Below are 26,210 nucleotides of genomic sequence, written 5' to 3' on the forward strand. Positions count from 1 at the left end.
AAGTCACCACCTGTTTATGACCTCACGACACAAGAACTTGGCAACTGACTGAGCATCTTTAAGCTTGGTTGGACATGCCTCAGGCACACCGTGAAAATCTATCCACGACGACTAACATGTATCTTTAACCTCCTATTGGTCTTATCATGTCAACAAAATCTACAACCAACTCACGCAAAGGACCTGTCAGAGTTGGACTGTGACCCGGTGGACTCATCACACCCCTCCGAACATTATTTTTAAGACAGTTTGTGCATTTGCCTATGACATAATCAATTTGCTCAAGCACAAGTACGGTGCCCAAAAACCCTACTCTTTCATGATTTTTCTCCTTACCCCCCCCCTTGCAACATGGGCTAACCAATGTGCTTCCTGAATCATCAGACCTAGTAGGTCAGGGGATGATTTCTCCACAGACCAGCAGAATCATTCAAATTTTCAAATCATTTTCCAATTTCTACAGCAGAGCTCAATTGGTTTTGTGAGAGGAATCAGCTGTTTCACACCCTCAAATCTGATTGTCCGTACCAATTGGTCAGACATGGGGAGATGTATAGCATCTTCAGGCCGAACACAGGTGAAAGCTGCTCCGCAATCTGCCATTACTTCCAATGGCTTATCATTTATTTTCACCTCTATTTTTGGATCTTGCTCCGTCCCTGATATTATCAGCTGACACCTCCCTTTCGAGTCTTCCGGGCACCCCTAAAAACCAGGTTCCGGACCTCTGTAAGGGTTCGCCTGTCCCCTGGGTGGCTGTGTTTGTCCTCTGAAGCCTCCTCTGAACCTGTAGCAGTCACGTGCAAAATGGCCTAGTTGTACACAATTATGACACGCTCCTTGAGACTGTTGGAAATTTCCTCCTCTTCCTCTTCCTAAATTTCCTTGACCTTTTCCTCTCCATGTTTGTGGTTGGTCAAAAACTGGCTGTGGAAAGGAGACAGTGGGGACCACAGGTGGTAGAACTTGAATCTGTCCTTGCTGTGGTTGTGATGGTCATTTATTTAGTTGTGACTGGCTCTGCATAACCACAGCTTGTTTCTTTTCTTTCCTCTTGTTATCCACCAACTGTATTTGGTTGAGTTTTCTGAGAGTCTCCTGGTCCTGTTCCTTTTGGTCATGCTCCTTTTTCCGTTATAGCTCCACTTGATGCGCTATGTGGTCCGTATAAACACCTTTGGTCATGCTTCCAAGACCAACCACTTCTGCCAATTTGCTCCTCACTTGTAGAGGCAGACTTCTGTATTTTGGCTCAGAGAATTGATTTCTCCATTTGATTAAAATCTGGATCATTTCCTGTGACATTTCTCCACACTTGATGAGTTCTTGACACATAAGCTCTTGGATTTTCCTGTGGGCAATCCAAACAATTCTGGATCATACACTGCAGTTGCCACGTATCTGTTAAGGCCTGCTGCCTGCAGGATCTCTTCCATAGCTGGGACTCCAATGAGGCTAGCCAAAAGTCTTTTATTATCTCCCATGGCAGGCTGTGTTCCCACCAAAACCTCTTCCAGCTTTGATATCCACGGATGTGCTCTATCTTGAAGAGTGGGTAACTTTTCAAGTATGTTAGACATGTCTGTATTCTGCCAAGGCTTGTATTCTAAATTTTGTCCTCGAATTATCACTGGACACATTTTGTCGGGTCTCTTTCTTTTTCTTGGACGTAGTCCATACCTCAAAGTGTCGGGCTTTTGAGGCTTTTTCTTCTGTAGTTTTTTCTCCGTTATTTGCAGTTCTTGTAACCGTTTTTCCAATGCTTGTCGAACTTCGGGACAGGTGGAGTCACTTATGTCCTCCAGGCATCCGTCTATACTCCTCTCAATCTCTCTTAAAACCATGCGTCTGTCATCTCCTACCCCAGTGCTGGCTGCTAATGGTTGAAAACAGGAAGGACCTTCTTTCTCCAATTCTTCATCGCTTTCACCCTGTTCACTCTCATCCGTGTCATCCGTTCCTGGTGCCATTTTCCTCACTGGTCAATCTCCTTTTTTCTCCGCTTTAGCCAACATCCGTCTGACTGCGGGGTCGTATCCTCCAATAGCTTCGTCAAAGTCACTCCCAATCTCTTCTCCTATTTCCAGACTTCTGACTCGTTGTCTGCTTCCTAAAGGTTCCTTCTCTTGGTACTGTTGAAGCTCGAAAACAGGAAGGACCTTCTTTCTCCAATTCTTCATCGCTTTCACCCTGTTCACTCTCATCCGTGTCATCCGTTCCTGGTGCCATTTTCCTCACTGGTCAATCTCCTTTTTTCTCCGCTTTAGCCAACATCCGCCTGACTGCGGGGTCGTATCCTCCAATAGCTTCGTCAAAGTCACTCCCAATCTCTTCTCCTATTTCCAGACTTCTGACTCGTTGTCTGCTTCCTAAATGGTTCCTTCTCTTGGTACTGTTGAAGCTCGGATACATCTTGATGGTTGTTTTAGACTTGCCCATCTCTATTATTTGCTGATCTTCATCTTTGAAGCGATAGTTGCCCTCCTGTGTCATCACTGGGAGCTGGGGATAAACATCAGTGAACTTCACCTCCTTCTCATAAGGCGGGGGCTTCTTTACAGATGTTGTATGTGAGAAGGGTGCGGTAATCTTCTCCATCAATTTTTCTGTTTCCTTTTAATTTTTCTTCATTTCTTGTCTCCTTTGTTCTCTTTTTTCCTTTGCAGCTTCGAACCATGTTTGTCCCTCCTTTGCAAACAGCTGCAGAATGCCAAGTTCTGTTTGTCTTTTCTTCTTGCGTATCTTTCCTTTCTTGCCTTTCTTTTGATTTACTTGATATGTGGACACAAGCACCTGCATTGTTTTAATCACATCCGGGTTAAGAGTTCCTTCAGCTGGCCACGGTTGTTCAATGTCAGCCATTTTCCTGATATTTTTGCAATATCTTTAATAAGGGGATTATTCTTTTGCACTACATCAATAGGAGTGATTACTTTTGTAATTTTAGTATCCATTTTTGACATTCTAATGATCCTCTTATTTTATTGTAATCAAATTATTTTAAAAATGTGTTTATAAAGCCCCGTGTAATCACACTCAACCAAAAACAGCTGAATTTGCCAACCCCAAAGGAAACCAATCGCTTCCCACTTGTGAAAGCCAATTCACTAGTTCACCATCTGATGCATCTGATCACACTCATTTATGTTAAATTATCAAAATTATATCAATGTTCACTCCCAAAACAGCCTAGATAAACCATACTCATATAATGAAACCAATATTCACAGAACTCAACAGTATTTAAATCAAATCAGCTTTTCCACACGTGATCAATCAATCAATAATACTCCATTAATTAGGCAAAAGCCTTAATTAGTCAGTCCATTGCCAAGTCTCTCACTAAGTAATTGCAAATGCAATGTATGAAAAAGAACTACTATAAACCTATATGTGAAAACAAGCTAAACACGTTTATTATAACTAAATGTATAGCCATATAGGTAAATGCAGGTGAGGTCTGTTGAAAGAGTTTGTGGACAAAACCGTACTGGCCTTTAACTGGTTTAGCTGGATTCAGGATTCAAAACGTTGTCATCGGCAAACCTCAGTGTCTGTGATGATCTGTCAGATGTCTTGTCATCTGCCCTTTGGATGATCCAGACTCATTCCATCTTCTCTCTTTCCCCCAGCTTTCACTCAGCATAGTAAAAGAGAGGAAGAAAGAAAAAAGAAAAAGAACAACAGAAGTGTCTTAGACTCACTCTAAATTCTTATACACACTATAATACAATTCAGTGTGACATACATTATTAGCTTTTCTATTTTGCGCACACTTGAAATAAAGCAATGGTTACTTTTAATCATGCAATGCATTTAAAGTCCAAAGAGTATATTAGTCAATCTGATATCACCTTTCAATTATTTTTATTCTATTTGTCTATTTAACCCTATTTTATCTTATTAATTTTTCTTCTAACTGCTGAGAGAAAAGAGAACGGGGGGGGTCAACACAGCCCCTCTTGTCAAGAGGAGTTAGCTAAGTTCCATTCTGTATGAAGCACCACCCCTTGCACCACCTCTTAAATTTAGCAAAGACTTCAAGTATGGACTGGTCGTCAGTGAGTGAACATCCTGTTTTGGCTCCCGTAGGAACAGCCTAGCTCAATGCAGTTACGCACAGTCATAAATCAAAGCTGTTTTCTCTCATCAGCCGAAACACAAAACCTCTTTTCTTGCATCAAAAACCAGCGTTTCCTTCTATTTCAACAAGACTATCTGCTCTTTAACCAGACAGGACTCACAGAAACACACCCCAAGCACAAAAAAAACCCCCACACACTAGTCAAACAATTCACAAATCCTACTTCCAATTCAGAGCAGGGGATTTTCTTTTCTTTTCTGGATGTGTACATGCATGTTTAGGCAGACTGTGGCTTTAGTCCTTCAGAAGGCTCATTTTGTTATCAAATATATAAAGTCCTGTAAAGGTTCATATCCTTTATCAAATGTACAAACGTCCTTGGAAAAAGGCTCATATATCAAACGTCCTTAAAGAAAGGCTCATATACATTTATCAAACGTCCTTAAAGAAAGGCTCATAATCTTAATCAACTTTACAAAGTCCGTAAACAGGCTCATACTGTATATGTTTATCACTAAAGGGGCAAGAAATGTTTCTCTTTATGTATTATTCAACTGCTCACCACACCTATTTAATAACACATATATTCTATATATCACTTACAAATACACAAAACATTACACAAAGCTCTTCACATATCTGTAGCCACGGCACTTTCACACTCACACACACAAAAAGAAAAAAAAGAAAAAGATATGTCTGTCCGGCAGCACATCTGATCTTCCAAAGACTTCAACAGCGCTTAACTTCATCTTTTAACTTCATCTTTAACGTCGACTCCTTTATACTTTTCTAATTTCATCAAAATTTTCACTTTGGCCAAACTTTTAACAAATAATCTTTTTAATCTGATTCTCTCATCATGCATGTCCACTAGTTCTCCTGGGCAGGTTCAGCCCTGTTTTTCCCCACTTTTCTCAAACTTTATTTTTCATCTTTTAAGCCTTTAACTTGTAACTCTTTTTACTTCACTTTTCATCTTTTTCATTTAACTTTAGACTTTTAACTTTTATCTCTTTCACTTTTCATCTTTTTCATCTTACTTTATATAATTTTATATTGAGTCAATTCCCCTGGCCAGGGTTATTTCCTCTTTGTTTTTCCTACCTAGATTTGACTATATTATATTTTCATTCGGCCAACTTTCACGCAGCATTTAATGTACACATGTCTTACTGTTTAAGGAGATACGGGCCTTGTCTTCGTCAATCTTGCATGGTTATTTAAATAACTTTTGGCTACTAGTTCTGCCATTCTACAATTACTTTTAACTTCAACTTTCTCCACATCTTTTAAGCCTTTAACTTTTACTTTTAACTTCATACTTAATTCTCTTTTTTTATTTTTTCTTATTGACGTCTTTTACAACTTAATAAATCCCAATTTAGACGGAAACTCAGTTCACACATCAACACATCATCTCTATCTCCGCACAATCTGCTCTCGTCAGTGCAGCCTATCTGCACAAAACACAACAGCTTCAAAAACCACACACAGCTCAATTTTGTGAGGGGCCACTCACCCTGAGAGCGGTAGTTCGCTGGAGCAGTCGGCATCTGCAGATGAGGCCCAACAGATCCTGTTTATGATGCCACTTTGTAGTTTCTGGATGATTTTGATGTGTTGATGAAGAAGGAGTGACCGCTGACGCTGACTTGATTAAAATAATAGTTTTATTACTCAAATCAGCATCAAACCAGTCTTGCCTAGGATGTCCAAAAGAGAACAAACCCGGAAGTTTTCTCTGCTGGGCGGCCTCGGCACTCGCTTTTAATAGCTGTACAGAGCTAACATACCACATCTGGTTCCAATCCATAGGTGTCAGCTCAGCCTCTGTTTTTGCCATAAATCTAAACATTTTCGCTTCGCTCCTCGCTTGGCCTCCAATGTACACACTCTAAAGTTGACTTTCTCCGTGTAACTTTCGAAGTAACATACGTCAATATTATTACCGCACTATATCTCAGCTTTGGGAGCTCAGTGACCTATTCACCTCAAACCTTCCAGCCACCTCAGTCCAAAGAGACTTACAATTTAGTAATCCACTATGGCGGAGGGAGTCATGCAAAGCTGCAGTGTATAAATCATCAGCCATCAGGAGCAGTCACGGGTTAAGGTATCTTGCTCAGTATACTTCAGCTCGCTGCCAGAAGGAGCCAGGGATCGATCCATTGATTGCACGATGACTAGTTAATTTGTCTAACGTTCTCAATTTCGTATGTGTGATTTCAGAATTCAGGTCAGCATCCTCGATCACAGAAAATGCTGCTGTCAATACGTTTTCCGATGGCTTTTGTCATAGCAGTTGCACAAAATAGCTGGCAATGGCAGGGACTTTTTTCTCTGTACTGCTATATTTGTGGTTCTATCAATAGCTGTGTGAGAAATGTGCATGGGACCATTGTCAAACTGCAGTCTTTTTATTTATTTTTTTATTATGTCAATATTTTGTGCGTCATACCTACTTGACTGGAATAGCCAAATATTTTGCCATGTAGTGACTTAGGAAAGGAGGGGTGTTCTCATCTAGTGAGTCGTCATTTGCAGTTGCCAGTTTCCTTGTTCTATCCTCTGCTTTGGCTGAGTTAATTTCTCACATGCTTTCTATCCATATGTCTCATCTTGTCCTAAGTCTGGTCCGTTCCGGGCAGCTTGGGTGACTTTGCTTTTCCAAGAATAAATGCTTGTTTACACTCATAGAAACACGGACATTTATTAGCAAGAATACATGTTTTAGAACAAGAAACCAACAGAAAGGCTATTATGACTGGTGGGTGGGCCGAGTTTGTTTCCTTCAAATAAAAATACAAAAACAGAAATGTTATGGTTGCTCAGTGCACTACAGCATGCTTCAAACGGGAATGCCTTTCTGTGTATAGTTTTCATGTTCTCCCCACATTTACATGGGTTTCCTCTGTGTCCCCTGGATTCCACCCTAAAGACATGCGTGTTAGGATTATGGTCCCCTTGGATGGGTAAAATTCAGAGGACACATTTCCTCCTGGGGATCAATAAAGTGTATGTTCTTGTTTTCAGATAGATCCAGTAGTAAGATAGGTAGATACTTTATTCATCCCCAGAGGGAAATCGCAATGTCCCAGCTGCTCACATTAAAACAATAGGCAGTAATAATAACAATCATAGAATAAAATATGAAAAAGAACATACAATAAAACTCAGTTAACTGCACACAATAAACATATGGCAGGATTTTATTTAGTTTTTTATTGTGTCAAGTTCTGTCAAGTCATTGGCTTCAAGCCTAAGTGAAGTTCGAAGCTACGAATACCAATCCACAGTCCCATGGATGTTTTCACTCACTAGTTCTATTCATTCTCTAATAATTTGTGGTATACCACATTCTTAAGGCAAAATCTGAGAAAAGTCTTGGTTAGTACGTTAGTGTTAAACAGAGCAAGAGGCAAAGCGAAGGCGACTCAATACACTCAAAACTTGATAACTCAATACACTGTAATCAACTTTTTTTTTTTACTTTTGAATTGAAATTATTACCCCTTCAAATTATTGTTTTATTTGTTAAATTAAAAACAATTTCTTGTTTTTTTTCTATTCGTTTTCAGTGTGATTTTCATTATTATATTGTGTGTGTGTTTTGTTTTTGGCAGACAACCGGAGATGGAGCTGTTGGCAGATGTAGCCTTACTGCCGGGTGAGGAGAGAGTTATTGGTAAGTGTACTTTTGTTATAGCGAAGATGATGGTAACCTGTCTGCATGGATACATTTCATCTCAGTCAAATATAAAGAAAACCTAGAATACTCAAACAAGGATATATGGAATAAATAGATACTTTTTTCGACCCTGGAGGGAAATATAGTAAAATAAATGAAGAAGTATGAAGGAAGTTAAAAGTCATAATTGTAATAATTCTAGCAGCAGGAGTACCAGCTTGGGTGTAGGAGTGGGCAGGTGTACAGTTAGGTGACCTGCTGGTGGAAAGGTATGTAAAGGATAAATACCTGATCCTTTTTCTATAATTACAAGTCTCACACTTAGTCTCTGCAATTGCTGTTTCTCAAATGGGGGTACTCCTAGGGGTAGTTTGGGGTCCTGCATGGGGTACTCCGAAAATTTGAAGAAAGAATTTGTGCAAAAATATTGGTTATATGTAATGTTTGAAAAAACACATACGACGCTCATACAGTACATCATTTATGTTAATTTTCTTTTTTCTCCCAATGCCAGTGAAGGGGGTACTCAGCTGAAGATCTTAGGGGTACACTACAAAAAAAAGTTTGAGAACCTCTGTGCTAAGCAATTAAAAAAAATAAAAAAATAAAAACCTCAAAAACAAATCTGAAACCCGTACTCCAGTGACCGAAACACGCACTATTATTGGAGATTGGTTCCGTGGTTCTGCCCAGAGCTTTGTTGTTTTTTGTTGCCTTTAGGAAAAAAAATAGGTCTAGGTATGTCTGTGAAACACAAATACAACACACCGGTCGGTCAATATTTGATACAGTTTTTATCTGGTCAGTCAGAGGCTATCTTCATTTTTTTTTTTTTTCCTCTCCAGACAAGGACATTATCTACATCTGTCCATTCGGCAGAGCTCAGAAAGGCAAGGTGTTCATCACCAACTACAGACTATACTTCAAGAGCACAGATGCAGTAAGTCGCCAACAAAGACATTCACTGATACCCTGATCACTGATACACAGTGGCATTTCAGTGGGTGACTTTTGATGATGTGAAAGATTATTTGATTTAAATTACATATAACAACCCCCACACACAGTCTGTCACACACACACACAAATACAGGATTGAGTCCCTTTCTTTATTTTTTTCACAATCTTTCCAATATCATCATATCATCATATCAATGTCATAATATCATCTTGGATGCTTCACAATCTCACCTTTTACAGAGCGCTCTTTCACGCCTGCTGCAGTGAAACTGGTCAAGCATTGTAACCAAATTCTCATTGAACATGGGAAGCTCTTTGTATTTTCAGACATACTCATATGCAAATAAATTATTGTATCTTATCCAATTTTTTATGTCATACTCGGAAGGCTTTTATTTACTAGTTGCACATTGCTGGTAGCCGCATATCTGTTATTATCCTCAATGGGTTGAGGATATGATCTAAATGATCTCATTTAGGCAGTTTAGATAAGTCCTTTTCCTGCTCATGCGCTTGCGTTTTTGTTTGTCGATGGAAGCTGCACTAACACTCTGTATTGTATTAATCACCACAGATGACAAGCCCCATGAACATCAGATGTCTGTGATGTCCATGGTGCCCTTTTTATCGGCCGTTTTGTTGTTGTTTGGTTGTTTTTATATGAATGGGAATCGAGATTTCATTGGAAACAGTTGTATTATATATGGACTAAAATAGGGGCCCCGACAGACCCCTGTTTTAGTCGTGTGCTTGGAAGGGGGGATGCTGATGGGGGAAAGTTTCTCCGAGAGCCGAGTGGACCTTTTTTTTTTGTTTGTTTGTTTGTTTTTTTTGGGGGGGGGGGGGGGGGGGAGGTTGGTTTTTGTTTGTTTTAAATCCGAATCTGAAAATTGTCAACTTTGGATAAACTAGTTAATAAATAGATAAGTCCAAATTATAGTGGGGACAATAACTCATTTTCCAGCATAATGTTTTATAATCACTGTAGGAGAATATTGTAGCAACAATCGTGTTTTAATAAATTGAATATTCCAGAATAAATTACTTTATTTAGCCGGGAGGAAAAAGAAGAGGAAGTCCAGACAACCAGTGGATTTATTTTCTTGGCAAGATATGAATATTCATGATTTACTCGCTCTGAACTGCATTGTTCCTCATCTGCATTGTTAGAGTCCAGTTTATTGGTGTGGATGAAACTGATAGACTGAATACATATATGGGTTACTAAAATTGTATGTTATTTATTAATCTCTCTGGGGGAAATTAGTTTTCTGCATTTGACTCATCCTTACCTAGGAGCAGTTGGCAGCCGCAGTACAGCAGCCGGGGACCAACTCCTGCTCTTTCGCCCGTGCCTCAGTCAGGGGCAATATACATGTCTTTTGATGGTGGAAGGAAACCGGAGCACCCGGGAGACACCCACGTAATCACGGGGAGAACGTGCAAACTGCACACAGAAAGGACCTGGGACTTGAACCCCGGACCTTCTTCCAACATTGGTAACCACTGAGTCACATGCCGTCCTTTTTTTTAATTTAAAAAATAATATTTTTTTTTAACTTTGAGCACCTACTATTTTTTTTTTAAACAGAACAAAGATGTAACAGTTCCAAAGGTTTTAGTAAAAATCAAATAAATGTGTATTTTTACAGTTGTGTTTTAAAACAAAAATAAAACAGACCGCCATTGCCTGTCCAGGGCGTATTTATGACTACGATGGTTGAATTAAGTAAAATAAAAATTACCCAGCCTGGTAACTACTATGGTGCTTTTAATAAGCGTAATTGGAAAATGGTCCTCATAAGATGCTTATTAACATTATTGTGTGGAAAAAAAAATATATAAGTGTTAATAGCATTTATTAGCAGTTAACTATGCATTTATTGAGAGTTAACTATGCACTTATTAACAGTTATGTAGGCTTTTATTATGTGTTATTTAGACTCTATAAGTGGCAATAACAGCATTTATTAGCAGTTAGGGGTGCAACAGATCACAAAACTCAGTTCGGATCATATCACAGTTTTGAGTCACGGATTGGATCTTTTTTGGATCAGCAAAAAAAAAAGAAAGGGGCAAAAATATAACTTTGCTTTCCATTTATTCTGTTAAACACTTAAAGCAAGGCATTTTGCCCATGGTCTTAAATGAAAACAACATACAAGATGTCAAATGTATATATAAAATATTCAAATACTCGACAGTCGAGGATTTGGCCGCGTCACAAAAGTCTGCATCCCTCAATACACATCATATTGGTTTACTAGCGGCTCTTGGAGCTCCTTTTCTCAACACAAATGTTGGGTCAATTCTCGATTCAAAATTCTGTCTTTCTTCCTCAGTATCAGGACATGATGATTTATCGAATCCATCCATAGGTCACATTGGCGCAGGGTCACGAACGCGACCCAGTGGGGCGCGTGGCCGTAGCCGTGTCACAGCGGGGCGTGCGTCATTATGCAAAGCAGAATCAAGACTGAATGGACAGGATGTGGATTCAGGAGCCGCGAATCCATTGACATGATAAATAGGTGTTGGTTTGGAAAGACAGATAGAGAGAACAAAGGCAAGGTCTAACTCAATGCCAAATCTAACCTAATTTGATTATTATCATATTATTCTAAAAAGGAAAGTTGCGATTCTAAGCTTCTTTTTTTTTTGCCGTGCGCATATAATAAAATCACGCGTAGTAGGTCGAGAGAGATTTATGAATCGAAGTCACTTTTTTTTCTGAGCTCACGATTGTCGACCTCAGAGGGTTAAACTCCTAAATAATTCCACATTTATAAAATGTGTATTCTTACTTTTAAATAAAAGCTTTTTTTAAAAGCAAAGATGTTGTGTGTTGATGACCCTATTCAACATTCCCTATAAACACAAGAACAATGCAGAGATTGCCCCATTCAGCAGGGTGTAAAGTAGCCATGTGGCTTTGTTGGTGCTCCATCCATTTGCATTCTGGGAGCTGGCTGAATGAAGCCAAGTGTGGGGAAAAAATTTGAGTTCTCTCAAAGTTCTCTCAAATCTCAGAAACCCAGTTTTCCGCACTCTTGTGCCATAGCCAGCCATAGCTTTGAAAAAATATTTGCTTGATTCACACGAGTGACACCTTGTTTTAAGCTCTGATTCTCCACTTTCAAATGCTACCAAAAAAGTCAAAAACCACCAAATGTACCTAAAGTCTGGGTTAGGGTCTATTTGTAGATCACAAATAATCAATGTTTTTTTGTTTATTATACTACAAATTGGGACACTTTGGCTGCAGAACTGCTGATCCCGATGTCGTCAAAAAAGTAAAATAATGCCCAATATATCGGGCACTAACCAGAAGAACCGTGTTGAGTTCCAACACGATGTGTTTGCCGGTGAGTTCGGCCTGCCCCAAGTGCGTAGGCCTAGGGAATAACCGAACAGTATCCGCTGGTACTCGTAAGTTATTCCCATAAAAGCAAAGCGAAGTAAACGTTTGTGTGCTAGGAGGATGGGTATATGAAAATAATGCATCCTTGAGATCGACTGAAGTGAACCAATCCCCTGGCATGATGTAACACAGCACACACTGTGTAGTCAGCTTGCGGAATGGTCTCTTTACAATCAGTTCGTTGCGAGCTTGTGAATCCACAATTGATCTAATTCCTGCTGTCTTTTTGGAAACCAAGAAGTAGTGAGAATAAATGCCGGTCTGACTGTTCGCTGATGGGATGACTGATATTGGCCCCTTCCTTAATTGTGCTTCTTTCTCCTCTGATTACACAACTGCTACCATTGTATTTGACATCACAGTCTCTCGGATCCTTTGGTGGGGGTTTCGGGGGGTGTGGGGGTGAGCGGGCGGGTGTGTGTGGTCGCTCATTGAAACTCAGATATATTATTGCTAAAGAGATCAATTGTATTCTAAAATGGCCTGGACAGATTTGTTGGTACCCCTTAGAAAAGATTATAAATAATTGGATTATAGTGATATTTCAAACTAACTGTTTTCTTTAATTGTTATCACACGTCTTCAATCTTATAATCAGTCAATCAGCCTATTTAAATGGAGAAAATAAGTCACTCTGCTAACTGGTATCATCGTGTGCACCACACTGAACGTGAACCAGAGAAAGCAAAGGAGAGAGTTGTCTGAGGAGATCAGAAAGACAATTATAGAATAGCATGTTAAAGGTAAAGGCTATGAGACCATCTCCAAGCAGCTTGATGTTCCTGTGACTACAATTGCAAATACCATTAAGAGGTTTAAGGTCCATGGGACTGAAACTAACCTCCCTCGACGCTGCCGCAAGAGGAAAATCGACCCCAGATTGAACAGAAGGAAAAAAACAGCCAAGGACAACTTTCCAAAGAGGTACAAGCTGAACTCCACGGTCAAGGTACATCAGTGTCCGATCGCACCATCCGTCGCTTTTTGAGTGACAGTGAACTCCATGGAAGAAGACCCAGGAGGACTCAATTTTTGAAAGAAAGACATAAAAAGCCAGACTGTAATTTGCTAAAATGCATATTGACAAGCCACAATGCTTCTGGGAGAATGTCCTTTGGACAGATGAGTCAAAACTGGAGCTTTTTTGGAAGTCACATCAGCTCTATGTTCAGACGAAAAAATGAAGCTTTCAAAGAAAAGAACACCGTACCTACTGTGAAACATGGAGGAGGCTTGGTTATGTTTTGGGGCTGCTTTGCTGCTTTATCTCTTTTCACAGTTTCTTTGTTTTCCTCTGACATACCAAAGGCATGCAGGTATACATGTGAAAATTGCTTCATCACTTTTCAGGAGGAACGAAGCATTGTTTCAATGAGCTGTAAAGGTACCAACATATTGGTCTATGTGTCCACGTCTCCATATATGCAATATATATATATATATATATACACACACACACACACACACACACACACACACACACACACACACACACAGTAGGAGCAACTTGGAGAGGATAGCTGGAACATGGCACAGCCCAGGCAGATCAGTGATTGGTGTGTGGCTGACCCATGCAAGGACCGTGATGGCGCTGTGATCCGACCGTGGCTGTAATGATATCCCCCTGGATGATGTAATTTCGCGCCAACACCTGGGAACACCCCCAGGCTGCATTTGTGGAGAAGCAGTTGCAATGCTTTATCTGTCTGCAGTGGTTCAAAACGTAAAGCAACTTGCGTATACAGGATAATCTTGCGTTTATTTAATGAAAAAGATGTAGATGTGTTTATCGAATGAAACTAATAACCACTGTGCGTAACCTTGTGTAACAGGTGTTTATTTTACATACAACAATTGTGCAATATCCCAACAAATATAATCGCAATACTTCATGTATCACAAAACATGCCATATCGTGCATTTTCACACTGCAGGAACTTTTTCATAGTTCTAAAGGACATTTTGGAGGAACCGTCCCTTTTATTGTGTCCACACTGCAGGCACTAGTATGGATTATCGTAGTTCTTAGAACTCTGTTTTGAGCAACTTATTTAGCTCCTGCTCCAATACAGAGACTGAACCTTTGGTAACTGGCAGTGCTGGTGATGGGTCCAGACCTAAGACCTTGAGTCCGCCCAGTCGAGTTGCATCGCTCTGGGTGGCCCATGTACACTCTACGGTAATAAAAAAAATAATAATAATAAATAAATACATGACAAATAATAAAATAGTATTTTTATTGTCGATGTATTTATTTAATCTTACGACGTTAATTGAATGAAACAGAAAATCTCCGAGTGGGCGAGCCCGTGCTTTACGAAAGTCGGAACAAACTTTTAAATTACATCTTCTACATCTAATATGAGTGAAGATTCAGCAACTGGATTATATCTCGCCTCAAATTTGTTCAGAAACAAACTTTTGTGGATTGATAAGATGAAATCAGTAGAAGTTAAGGAGTAAATACACACGGTACTCAAGCTGAAACTGGAACAGCTTGAGTACCAGTTGGATAACGTCACATCCGCGTCGCCAGTGCCAGGTTTCCCCTGGGTCCTAGTTCCCCTCAGGGAGTCTCCACAATTGTTCGGTCCCAGGTGATTCCCACCCCTATTTGAGACAAATAGCAGTGGGATCCATATGTAATATATATATAATTAACATAGTATATGATACCCGTATTATATCATGTTATATATAAAACAGTATTATTTAATACATATACTACATTATATGTATTAAATATAAATATAAATTATATATATTTTATAATTATATAACATACAGATGTTACACACACATCACCCTGGTTTACCAAAATAAGAGACGGCAAAAGGAATTGACTAGGCTAGGCTTCCCATGGCATACTTGAGTCAATCACAGAAGTGTGTTGGTTGCACAGTGGTTTATGGGATGCATAGTCCCTCCACTGTTGCGCTCTTTGATTGGCTGTGAACCAGTGGTCCAGGTGTCCATTTTCCAAGTGTATCTTCCAGTGATGTGTCGGTTGCAAAAACAAGTGATTTATTTGTCCTGCCACCACCACCCCCGCACATAGAAATTGAGGAAAAATAAATGCATAACGAATTGCGCTCAGGTAGTTGTGCTTTAACCGTCGATATGACGCAAAATGCAAAACTGTTGTTTTAATATTTAAGCTTGTCATACCAAACATAATATTAAGTTGTGGTATTCTGGAAGTTATAAGTCATAGTACAATTATATTGAATGATTTTGGTGATATACTGTATATCAATCATAAGTCAAAACAAAATTTGGCTTTAGTACGAAAGCCAGAAGAGATGCTAAATGATCGGGCTCAATAGGAACAGCCGGAATTATCATCACTATTATCTTCCCTCCTATTGGCTGTGGTGGCCGACGCTGCTCATTTGCATTTGCCCATGCTTGCAAATGTGTGACCGCAACGTTTAGTGTTCATACTGTAAACCAGCACATGTCGATTGCCACATACTGCACTGTAAAGCAGAGATGGCACTCATCAACAAAGAGAGGTCCCGCCAGCTTGCATTGCCTCAGCGGGAATTAACTGGGTGAAGACCTCTCCAGAGTCACCAGATTTGAATCCCATCGAGCTTGTTTGGCACTCGTTGAAAGGCTTCATCAGATAGGAGGCTAAACCCGGCACAAAGCAGGAGCTTGTACGAGCCATAGAGGGCTTCTGGGAGATGAGACTGACACCAGATTAGAATTATTTTAGGTCTACACAAAGTTCTAAGACTAGTTGTGTAGAATCAAGGAGGGCATACTGGAAAGTGAGAAGTAAAATAATATTGTGCCATTCTCATCTGGTTCCATACTGCGCTTGACTAAAATAAACACAAAGATAAAAAAAAAAAAAAACATTCCTCTGTGTTCACTGTGATGATTGAATAAGGTTGAGACAATGAATGACATGAAAACAACAACAAATAGCAGGGTGAACATTGAGGTGAGAATGTACATAATAGCAGTGTAAGGTTTAGAAGATAAGGTAATTCATGTATTTGAGTTACAATATTTCCTCAAATATAAACAGTTACTCAAATAAAAACCGAGCCTCTAATAAATACAGGGGGTGTGGTCAACACAAACTAATAAAGGCCTAAGCCCTACCTCAGATTAAGACCAGGGTTAGGGGAAAATCCAAGGATGAACTACTGATGCCTGCTACACAGCATGTGTACAGTATGCCACTTAAGCATAATGTACATTTCTTCTGCTTTATTCATTGTGTGAAAGGTTTACCTAACTCTGAGAATTGGAGCGGGTTTTTTTCTGCCTACAGTGTGCCGTGTGCACACCTTATAAGTTAATATAACTTATTACTACTACTCTACTCCAGCGGGTTATCTCTCAAATAGGAACCATTCTGTGTGGAGTTTGCATTTTCTCCCCGTGCTCACATGGGGTTTCCTCCACCGACTGTAACATCAGTAAGGACCCCCACCAAAAATATGCACACATCACCATCATCCGACCAGCGATGGACATTTGGTACCAGGTCCCCGGGCGCGTGGTCGAATGCTGCCCACAGCTCCTGGCTGCCCCCCCGGAGGAAGGACAAGCTAGGATGGGTGAAATGCAGAGGCCACATTTCACTGGCCACCACCCAAAAAGCGTGCGCGTGTGTGTGTGTGTGTGTGTGTGTGTGTGTGTGTGTGTGTGTGTGTGTGTGTGTGTGTGTGTGTGTGTGTGTGTGTGTGTGTGTGTGTGTGTGTGCGCGCGCGCGCGCGTGTGCATGTGTTGTAGTGCATGTGTTGTAGTGCAGTGTGTCATGTGACAAATAAAGATTCTTATTCTTCTTCTGTGGTAATACTTATTTGAAGTATATTATAAGTACCTATCGATCCCCGTTGCTTGCGCGCAAACAAATATGTGTCCCCGGGGATGGTAGCTCAGGCAGTAGAGCTGGTGGTCTAGTGATCTAAAGGTTGCTGGTTCGATCCCAGGCTCCTCCTGCTAGCATGCTGTAGTGTCCTTGAGCAAGACACTTAACCCCTAATTGCTCCTGATGGCTGCGTCCGTCGGTGTTTGAACAATTGTAAGTCGCTTTGGATAAAAGCGTCTGCTAAATGTAATGTAATGTAAGTATAATTGACCATCTGTGCATTATGACTATTGATTGTATGAGATTGTTTTTATCTGTATTGCTGCATCGCCCTTTATTGTTTATCACATGTTTTTGCTGTTTCACTTATTGCTTCCTGCTTCTTTTTTTTATAATCATTTATAGCATAGCCTTCCAGTCTACAACTTTTACACAAGGATACAGTACTTGTCTCTAATTGGGGCAGTACACATTTTTTGAGTGATTACGAAGCAGACCACAGGTAAAGCCTTGGGCCATCTCTTTGTTTACACTTAGTGGCTGATCATTGTGTCACCCAACAGGTTTGTAAGCCCTCATACCTCACCTATACATATGCAGACGCAGACCCATTGACGAAGATCTCCACATTCCAGTGGAGCAATCCACTCCTTTCTCACTGAGAGGTGAAAATTCCTCTCTGTAGAGAGGGGAATCAAATATCCAGTTTACTATCGTATGGCGATTTATTTAATAGTTGGCAACTAATCAGCGAAGTAGTAAAACAATCTTGAGTGTTCAGAAATGAGAGCTATGAACTTGACCTGGGGAAGTGTCCAGAAAACAGCCCAAACCAGACAGGAGTGGATAACCTTCATTGCTGCCCTAGTCAGAAGGCATAACGGGCAGTAAGTAACTATAGCATAACATTTAATTTTCTATCAAATGTCATACATCGTAACGTTATATGTTATAACTCTGGTGTAAATTCAACATCAGTTGTGCATTATTTTGTGACAATATTTCCAAATTTTAATTTTTTATTTTTATTTTTTAAACCTGTGCTGTCAGCATGCTGGGCATACAGCATATTTACAACATACAACATATATGCAACGGCATATTTGTATGCCATTGCATCTAGGACAGAGTTAGTCTGCAAGTGGACTTAAGAGTTCTCAACCTGCAATGCAACTCTTTATTCATTCTTAAATCATCAAGAACTGCTGCAATAACTCTGTCCTGTGGATGACCTATAAGATGGCAAGAGCACAGTTTTTGGTTATACAGAACCACCAACCAATCCCCCTCTTTGGAGAACTATTTTACCATGTTTGGGCCTATAAACAACTGATCACTACTCCAAGAGGGGGAGATTCACCACGGGTGCGACTGTTAAACACAGAACCAAACAACATTTACAGGAAACATAAATATTGGATGACATGTATTAAAAAAACAGAGCTAATCAGGTCCAGGAGTACTGCAACAACAATTGGGCATGTGGCTTCCTGTCATATTTATGGCAGTAAATGAGGGAGAAAAGGAGAGGAATGCAACCAGAAGGGTGGTGTGTGTGTGTGTGTGTGTGTGTGTGTGTGTGTGTGTGTGTGTGTGTGTGTGTGTGTGTGTGTGTGTGTGTGTGTGTGTGTGTGTGTGTGTGTGTGTGTGTGTGTGTGTGGGTGGGTGGGTGGGTGTGTGTCACCTGATCAGGGTGTGCAGAGCCGTGGCTTGGGTCGTTCCTTGGGGTCCCCTCCTCCCGGCGTCAACTCTGATGATGTCCAGAGTCCCCTGTTTGACCCCAGTTGCCCTGTGATCGTCTCTGTGGCGCGGTGAAACAGGCGCGGCCCCAGTGTCCTTCCTGGCCGCAGCAATAGCAGGTGCTGCGTCCTAGGTTGTGACCTCGTCGGCCTCGGCGATTGAGACGGCTTCCACGGAATCCCCCGCCTCGTTGGGTGTGGCCTGAGGTGTTCTGCTGAGTTGCTGTTGAAAAGAACATACAACTTTAAGTAGGCAGTATAATACATTTTAAGAAAGAAATTTGCTGTATTCTTTCACTGAACAGCTAAAAAATAATTTCTTATGGCTGACCCCCCTGCACCCAGGAACTTTTTTATAGTTCTAAGAACCTTTGCAGGACCACCGGTGGTGTCCACCTGTGAGTGTAGAGGACTTACCCCATTGGTTGGTCTGCCCCACCGCAGTCGACCAGATGCCCCACCCAACCGCGAGCGCCCATCCACATATTGTGCTCAGCGCGGGGCACCTGGATTGCACCCGGGGGCCCTGGAATGCATCCAGTGGCCGCACCCCGGAAAACCCCAGTGCTCAATGGTAGCTGTTGGCAATTGCAGTTAAAATTGTGGGGTGTGGGGGTGCGAGTCCTTCAGGCAAGTCAAACCCGAATCATTCGCACCCTCCTGCCCTGCAATCCCTGGTCTGGTGGAGTGTTGTTCAGAGTAGGATTGGTGTGCGAGTATATGTGTTCTAAGCTAATACAACTGGCATTAAAATGAACAGGCGAGAAGCACGCTGGGGCGTGACAGGCATGATGGCAGCAGCCCGCCACATCCCCAGCCACATTGCTCGCACCCCACCCGTCCAGCAACCTCTTGGCCTATTGTGTGGTGTATGTACTGAGTATGATTTTTGACAATGGGAGAGATAGGCGAAGTGCAACCAGATCGACGCAGGGATGCAGCAGGCCGGGGAGTGACCACGAGGACCCCACCCCAGCTCTGACCGCGCCCTAGCACGCCCACCTCCCATACCTGATGGTACCAAACCTACAGCGACCAGCCATGGGCGCAGAGTAGCCCGCCATGCACCTCCGCTCCCCCATCAGGCCCCTGGTCAGCCCCCGGCCGCCAAGCATGCGGACCACATAACAGAGGGCCGCAGCCCAACCCCCTAGCAACGAGCGCCCCACGCACCAAGAGCGCCAGAGGACAGGTACCCCGGCAGCCCAGTGTGATGACAAGAGTCCGCCCCCCACCGAAGGAGGCCACATGGTGAGCCCCACGCCGAGCACACCTGGCCAGGTTCAGGGCTCCAGGTCACAGGACCAGACGGAACACCTAACCAGCCCTGGCATGATGGGCCACCCCCCCGTCCCCCCACAGGCCCTGCCACCCCGGGGCGGAATACTGCAGCGACGTAGCTACCTGCCAACCATGCGGCCCAGACCTGAACACCAAACCCGCAACCCTGCCTCAAACCCCCACACGCCATCTGCAGTCACTCCCCAGGAGCACCACCCACGGAGACAGGCCAGCGCAACTCAGGAAAAAAGCGGGCGCCACCATCCAGCCCCCCTAACACCCCCGTCGGGCTCCGGGACCCTCCACGACCTCAGGACTAAGCAACACAGACGTCCCCAGAGCCGTCCGGGCACCCGCCCAACCGCAGAGCCCCGACCAAACCAGGAGGACCCCCACATGCCCAAAACACCACGACATTGCCCCGACTTAGGAAGACTCAAGTATTAAATGATGGAGTTATGTCAGTGATAAAAGTAGCCCATATTGCATTAAATGAATTAACCTTGTTTTTGGATTTCCATAATGAATGTAATCATTGGGATGAGGAGAGATTATCTCTTTTTTTCCAATTGAGTAATATTATTTTCTTGGCAATTGTAAAGGCGATCAAAATGGCTTGGTGGTGTTTAAGTGGTGGGTCAACTGAGGAAAGGTCACTGAGGAGACATATAGTCAGGGAGACTGGAATACTGTGACCCCGAAGGGTTGATAGCTTCTTAGTGATGTTTTTCCAGAATGCTAGGCTAGGTGGGCAGAGCCCAAAGGCATGAAAGTAGTCATCCCTGGTATTAAGGGAACAGTGAGAGCAGACGTCTATCCACAAAACCCATTTTGAACGTTTTGTGTTCCGTGATATTAGCTCTGCAGAATCTTTTATTGGATGAGTTGCATTTGGAATTGCGGGTCATAGAAAAGGTGTTGCAAATAAGCTTCCACAGGTTGATATCGGTGGGAACAGCAAGGTCTCTTTCCCATTCCATTGTAGGCAAAGATAAAGTGTCATCCGTTTTTAATAAAAGTTTGCACAGTATATCTGGAAAAGGGATTTATTTAATTACCGATATGAATAAGATGTTCAATCATCGGAGGTCGTTGTAGGATGTTGTTAGTCAATTTCATTTGAACTTTTAGAGACTGTTGTATGATATATCTGATATATACCTTTGGGGTAAGGTTGGGAAGGATATAAGCGCACTGTTTTCAAAAATGTGTTCCAGATGAGTAATTCCTTGTCTTTTCCAAGACCTGAAGATTATTGGTCTGTTTTTAAACAGAAAATCTGGGTTGTGCCAGATTGGCGTTAATTGAGTTAATTTATTTAATAAAGTGTGACCACTGAGTCATTGACAATTTCCACCAGGCTGACAGAGTCATTGCGATTGCGGGTTTTTAAAGCAATTATATTTCCTTATTGATTTAGTAGGGAATGGGAGATCAGATAATGATAACTCCTGAAATTCTGTTTGTTCAAATTCTCGCCATTCATAGCCCAATTGTTGATCTGATTGTAACCATTTAATTATAAATTGAAGATGGTTCGCTAGATAGTAGGATCTGAACTTTGGGGCTGCTAGGCCTCCACAGTCTTTGTTTTTCTGTCGTGTAACTAGTTTAAGTCTCAGTTACTTGTATTTCCAATAAAATATATTGACTATTGAGTTGAGAGTATAAAACAAATGTACTGTTGGTTTCACTGGGGTCATTGAAAATATATAGTTTCACTGCTGCTATCCTACCAATAAGTGAGATAGGTAGGTTGTTCCATCGAATTAGGTCTTTTCAATGGATTTGAGCAATGGAGTATAAAACAAATCTGACAGATTGGTGGCGATATCAATACCAAGTTAGCTAATGTTCCCTGTTGTGATGGTAAAGTGAAGTTTCTGGTTTACAGCATTGCAGCCCCCCACCCCCTCCACAGAGTGGTTTGACCGTGGTTTTAGTCCAATTTATAGAATAGTCTGAGATAGTTGAAAATGTAGATATAAGATTGAACACTTCTGGTAGGGATGGTATTGGGTTCCGTAAGTACAACAAGATATTGTCTGCAGGCAAACTGATTTTGTGAACACATTTTCCTGTTTGTATGCCAACGACATTACTGTTCTGATGGATGGCCGCTGCGAGGGGTTCAATAAAGATGGCAAAAAGTAAAGGGGAGAGCGGACATCCTTGTCTTTTGCCGCGTTGTAGAGTGAAGGGTAAAGTTGTAGATGACAGAAGCAGATGGGGAGTTGTACAGGATTCTGATCCATTAAGTGACTCTCCAAAGCCAAATTTGTTGAGGGTTGAAAAGGGATTTGTCCAATTAACTCTGTCAAATGCTTTTTCGGCATCTAAAGAGGAAATAACAGTATTTAAGTTGTTCCTTTGAGATATGCTGATCAGACTGAATAAACGGTGCATATTGCTGGATGACTGTCTGCCTTTGACAAAGCCTCTTTGGTCTGGGTGAATTTTAAATGGAATTATTTTTTCAATTCTGTTGGTTACTGTTTTACTAATAATCTTCAAATCGCAATTAATAAGGCTTATGGGTCTATAACTGGAGGTGAGGGTTGGGTCCTTATTGGGCTTGAGTAAAACCAAAATAAGAGTGCGGAGGTATGTTGAAGGTTGACTTAATATCTGTAACCATTCTGATGAATAATGGGGATATAAGTGGCCAGAAGTGTTTATAGAATTCCACTGGGTAGCCATCAGATCTGGGTGATTTATTGTTGGGCATAGAGAAGAGCACTTTCCTGAGTTCCTCTAGAGTAAGTGGTTGATCTAATGTGGTTGCCTGCTATGTGGAAAGTTTAGGGAGGTCGATATCATCAAGGAATGAGTGAATGTTTGATATATTTGATTCATTATCTGCGTGATACAGCTTATTATAAAACTCTCTAAATATGTTATTGATGTCTTGCTGGGTGTATCTTATCTTACCCTGTGGATCTTTGATGGCCGAATAAGTGCTTTTTCTCTATCGCGTTTCAATTAATTGGCAAGAAATTTACCTGTTTTGTCATTGAATTCAGAATAATTTGCTCATGTTCATTGCATGAGGAATTGTGTCTTTTGATGGATGTAATTGTAATTTTTGCATTGCAGTGCATTGCACTGTTGCCTCACAGCAAGAAGCTCCTGGGTTCGATTCCCGCCTGGGGCGCTTTTGGCACCGTGCTCCGGGTGGGTTATCTCACCAATAGGAGCCTTTCTGTGTGGAGTTTGCATGTTCTCCCCGTGCTCACATGGGGTTTCCTCCACCTAACGTCTGTCCGGACCCCCACCAAAAACATGCACACATCATCGTCTGACCAGCGATGGACACTCGTCCCCGGGCGCGTCCACGAATGCTACCCACTGCTCCTGGCTGTGCCCCCGGAGGAAGGACAAGCCAAGGATGGGTTAAATGCAGAGGCCTCATTTCACCATCCAAAAGCATGTGTGTGTGTTGTAGTGTGGTGTGCTGTGTGACAATTAAAGATTCTTCTTCTTCTTAAGTTTATTTCGGCATTCTTGTCCATCCTTTTTCTTGTGAGTGGAGAATGACATTATACTACCTCTTAGAACTGATACCTCTAGAACCTGCCATTTCCCAGGGTTAGGGTGATGATATTTCTGGAGAGTCATTCAGTTCAATGAACGAAGTCCATTCTCGTGGAAGGAGATGGTTAAATTCTTTATCTGTCAAAAATGAGGCATTAAACCGCCACCTGCAAGATAGCATGGATGGTGAATAATATGTATATTCTCTATTATGTACACTATTTGATCGCCAACAATCGCCAAGAGCAAGATCACTCATATATTGTGTATAAGTGTCCGACCAATGCCAGCATTTGTGATTATTTCTTGTTTGAGAACGGCTGAACTTGGATCCAGTACTGTGTTGAATTCTCCTCCAAATATAATAATTGAGACAGAGAATTCTAAGAGTTTTGAAAATATATTGTGAAAGAAATTTGGTTTGTACTCATTGGGGCCATACATATTAGCGATGGCTAATTTCATGTTACCTAAAATTCCGTTAATCATTATGTAACACCCTTCTGGGTCTGATATTGTGGTTTTATTTAGATATGGGATATTTTTATTGATCAATCTAGAAACACCTATTTTTTTGAGTTGTATGATGCAGAAAACATCTGATTAACCCGTTTAGCCTTAAGTTTGAGGTGCTCGGATGCAGTGAGGTGAGTTTCTTGCAGTCGACAGAAGCTGGGGTTCATCCTGGTGATCTGACTTAGGATTTTGTGAGAGCAATATTTCAAATCCGGACATAGATAGCATGCTAGTTAATTGCTAGCTAGCTAATTTCCAGAATTACCAAAATTCATACATAATTATCAGAATTACCAGGGTGTGGTGGAGGAGTCCCGGAATAACAGGTCATCTATATATAGTTTATCAACAACCAGTGATACACGTTTACCCTCCCCACGCGGTGTCCCAGTCGGTGAACCCGGTGGAAGGTGATCTGTTTCACCGTGTCCATGGGGAGTTTCAGTGCGGTGTGGTGGTTCTTGTTGTTGTGGAAAAGATGAGGTTGTCCCGCATACTTCTGGATTGTATATCCAGAATAGTCTCTTTCATTATTTGATTTTATTTTTTTAGAACCTTCACCTCCATTGTGAGACGCTTAGCGGAGGTTTTTAGATCTGCATTGGATCAGAACAGAAATGTCTCAAAGAAGCGGACCAAGCATGTCCAGCTTCTTGTTTATCTCATCCAAGGCACTAACCTCTACATGCTCGGGATTAGATCATCTTGGTCTGTTGCTGAGTCTGTCTTTTTTCTTTTGGCCGGATTGTTCCGGTCCTGCTCCTCTTCCATGACGTACTCGTTATAATAAAAATCTATATAATTCTCGAGGGCCTCCACTTTGGTTTCGCGCAGTGTTCTTTTTAATTTATATATATATTTTGCAATTTGCTTTGTTATTTATCTGAGTTGGAGCAGATTGTTGGTGTTTTAGTCTGTGCAGCAGGGTGTTTTATCTGTACTCACTTCAGTCTTCTCGCGAGATCACACCTCCCCTCACCGGCCAAATTTTAGTTCTCAGTTAATGCTAGTTGTGCAGTCTGAGCCTGGCTTCACCAGGTATTGTTCAGGTAATCAAGATTTTTTTTTCTTTTTGATGTGTGTGTATGTGTTTTTGTTACAGGATTTAGTGGTGACACTGAATGTTCCACTAGGTGTCATTTGTCGTGTGGAGAAGATGGGCGGGGCCTCTAGTAGAGGCGAGAACTCCTATGGTTTGGATATAACCTGCAAGGTCTGTGACAAACAAGGATACATATGTTTGTCTCTGTTATATAAATGTAGCAGACATTATAAATGTATGTTCATGGTGGTACATATATATATTTTTACAATTGAATACTCAATCGAATGATGAAGCTATACATTTTGCACAGAACTATTGTTCAAAACTGTTCAAGAGTTTTTTCAGAATATTTGCATAAGAAAGAGCTACATTTATGATCCAGTTAATTGTTTGGTTAAAAAATGAAAACTGTGCTGTACTAGAAAAGTGCAGTAGATCGTATTTGTGATAATTAAGTGCATGAAAGTACATTAGCATATGTATATATACATTTAGTTATTTGTGAAACACCATTTGCTTATAAAAAGTTATTTTGAGTAAATTTATAGCTTTTTTTGTCATATGGAAGAGGAATGTAGCAACTACTGGTTTTGGTAAAGTGTTTGAGTGTGTAATTGACTGTAAAAGAAAAAAAGGCAATTATTTTCCGTTTTCACCACCACCATCTTGCATTAGGACATGAGAAACCTGAGGTTTGCCTTGAAACAAGAAGGCCACAGTAGACGAGACATCTTTGACATTCTCTTCAGATATGCCTTCCCCCTTTCACATGGACGGGTAAGCCGTTGATGCACATTGATGTACATTTCACTTTGCTTTGCGTTGGAATGTTTTGTTTTTTTCCTGACACTTCATCAGGACATCACCTGTGTTCATTTATTTATTTATTGGCATTATAGCCATGACCTTATGCCGTTATCTGCTAATGCTGTGATTAGATTGATACTAACTAAAATAGCTCATTGAAAATTGTAATTCTGCATCAGCAGAGATGTGTCGAGGCAAGGGTTGCGACAGTTATCGGTATTACAGTGTTTGGGCATACACTGATTACATTACTTGCTCACCGTCGTTTTGCCTTTTTTTGCTTTTATTTTTATTTTTTTTT

At 41.2% G+C, this 26,210-nt stretch overlaps 1 protein-coding gene across 4 annotated transcripts in view; it reads left to right on the forward strand.

The window, feature by feature from the left end:
- Positions 1–26,210, forward strand: part of mtm1 (myotubularin 1) — a 65,094-nt gene that overhangs the window by 8,818 nt on the left and 30,066 nt on the right. For all 4 annotated transcript variants that reach the window (XM_080023093.1, XM_080023094.1, XM_080023095.1 and 1 more), the window contains exons 2-5: positions 7,711–7,772; positions 8,621–8,715; positions 25,160–25,270; positions 25,778–25,879. In XM_080023093.1, the coding sequence (XP_079879219.1) occupies positions 7,721–7,772; positions 8,621–8,715; positions 25,160–25,270; positions 25,778–25,879 (360 nt within the window). In that variant the 5' untranslated portion in view covers positions 7,711–7,720. The remainder of the gene's footprint in view (positions 1–7,710; positions 7,773–8,620; positions 8,716–25,159; positions 25,271–25,777; positions 25,880–26,210) is intronic.

Source organism: Zeus faber, assembly GCF_960531495.2.
Source record: "Zeus faber genome assembly, chromosome: 22".
Classification (NCBI taxonomy): domain Eukaryota; kingdom Metazoa; phylum Chordata; class Actinopteri; order Zeiformes; family Zeidae; genus Zeus; species Zeus faber.